A 2,308-nucleotide genomic window follows, 5' to 3' on the forward strand; every position below is an offset into this window, starting at 1 on the left:
AGAAGGAGGAGGATGAGGGGGAATGAAAAGAGGAGGAAGCGGAGGACGACTACAACAATTACGACTGCCAAGACCATCATCATCATCATCATCATCACTGCCTTTCTCACCCTGCACAAGGGTATACGCCACGGACAAACACTTTCCACCTTTCTCTATCCTGGGCTAGCCTCGTGATGTTATTCCATGTCTTCCCACTATGGTCAAGACCATAACTTTATGAAAGCATTTCCCTTCCATAAATTTAAATTATCATTGCAGCACAATTTTTTTCCATTCTTCCAGATAATTGAACCGTCTGACGTGCACAAGAAGACAGGCCTGGGAGCACCTCACACAACACACTGTCTCGGCTCTGGTGAGGTCATGATCTCGTGCATCGGTGACTCAGAGGGGGGCAAGACAAAGAGTGAGTATGCTTGTAAAAAAAAAGGGGTTTGTGGTGGGGGGTAGGGGGTGAGATTGAGGGGAATAGGGGATTACGCGGTTGGAAAGTCGTCTTTGCACCTTTTGTTTTATTCGGGGAAATTTTATTCAGTTTGAGATGTGTATAGAAGGCAAATGAGAATATGAATAGATGGGTGACAGAAAAGTCTTCGATAACAGTTCTTTTAGAGCATTCGAGCAACTAAATAAATAGTGAACCATGATTACCAATTTTTATATCAATTCTCTGGCACTTCACAATGATGATGATGATGAGAAGTATGATATTGTGTTGTTGTTGTTTCTTCTTCCATTCAATTCGTTTCCCCCTAATGCGACAGAATTGTCAACCAGTTATGACACTATTTTTTCTTTTAGACAGTTTCAGCTTCTAGAGTGGATAGTGAATATTTGGTAGTTTTTTATTACTGGGTGGGTTTGTCATCTCGTTTTTAAATGTTCATTTCATCAGCTTAGGATTTACTAAGCGATTAAAGAGCTGTTCAATTCCAATTTTGGGAACGAACTTCTTTATCAAGTATCTCTATTTCTGTCTGCGGGGATGTTATGTCCCTCCAAGCCTGAATCGAAGCATTCCACCCGGGGCGGTGCCACTGACTGAAGTGTCTTTAGGCCATTCCCAAAGGGGGGGGGGGACATTTCTCGTTCCAATGCACAGTTGACTTGTAAATGGGCTGATCTAACAATGTCATGCTCATAACTGTGCATGAACTACAACAGGGAACTGCTGTTTTTTCTTTTCTAATCCATACTATCGTCATTTTCCTCTACTGCTTTTGTATGTTTGTCACACTTTTGTGACTCGCTATTTCCGTGGTGCCTTGATAGTCGAAGCAGACTTTGTGCTGTTGAAGCCAGAGAGGTGAGCAGAGTAAGTCTGATTCCCAGTAAAGTCTTCTGTGTTGACATCCACTCCTTGGTGCTCATGACCTTATGCAGTTGCGAGCGCTGTAAAACCTCTACTAAACGAAACTAAACCACCTCCTAATAAATGAACTAGATTATATCAATGGTGGCATAACACGGTTCCATTGCCGAGGAAAAAAGTGGTTGTCTTAGACAGGTGGAGATCTAAGACATTGATAAATAAAACAATGCTTGGAGGGGGGGGGGGTATTGGAATTAATCGTTTGTAACTGTGATTGTCTTAGACCGTAGGCTGTTAGAGTGTTGGAGCAGATTTGACTTGTATACTTTTTTTAAGTGTTTGTGTGATTAAGTTTTATTCTTTTAGTTTTGGATCAATTGTATCTTCAATTTTTTTCAAATTTTCAACTTATTCAAGCTGGGTTCATCATCTTGGATGGGAAAGACTTTAGCCTGATGGAGAACTGGGAAAAGGGCCACATTGAGATGGGCTACGACTTCTGGTACCAGCCCCGGCACAACGTCATGATCAGCACAGAGTGGGGAGCTCCCAGGGCCTGGAGGAATGGCTTCAAACTGGAGGATGTGGAGAGTGGTCAGTGACTGTTGTGTGTTTGTGTGAGTGTGTGTCTGTGTGTCTGTGTTTGTGTGTATATGTGTGTGTGTGTGTGAATGTATGTGTTGGGGGATGGGTGGAGTGGGAGGATGGGGGAGGGGAGGGTGTTTGAAGAGAACAAAAGAGAGAGAGAAAGAGTGCTTGTATGTTTGTGTCTGTGTGTGTGTGCGTGTGTGCCTGTGTGTGTCTGTGTGTTGGTGTGTATTTGAGAGTGGATGTGTCAGACGGTCCATCCATCCATCCATTCATCCGTCCATCTGTCCATCTGTGTATACGTCCATCAGTTTATCTATCTATCTGTCTATCAATCTATCTATCTATTGTCTATCTATCTATCTATCTATCTATCTATCTATCTATCTATCTATCTATCTATCT

The 2,308-nt window shown here is 42.5% G+C and overlaps 1 protein-coding gene across 1 annotated transcript in view; it reads left to right on the top strand.

The window, feature by feature from the left end:
* LOC101857432 (methanethiol oxidase) overlaps window positions 1-2,308 on the top strand; it is a gene marked incomplete in the record, with an annotated part of 26,770 nt that overhangs the window by 17,911 nt on the left and 6,551 nt on the right. The window contains 2 exon segments of the mRNA XM_013086781.2: window positions 286-409; window positions 1,733-1,909. Of these exon segments, the coding sequence (XP_012942235.1) occupies window positions 286-409; window positions 1,733-1,909 (301 nt within the window).

The sequence above is a fragment of the Aplysia californica genome, unplaced genomic scaffold, assembly GCF_000002075.1.
Source record: "Aplysia californica isolate F4 #8 unplaced genomic scaffold, AplCal3.0 scaffold00503, whole genome shotgun sequence".
Classification (NCBI taxonomy): Eukaryota; Metazoa; Mollusca; class Gastropoda; order Aplysiida; family Aplysiidae; genus Aplysia; species Aplysia californica.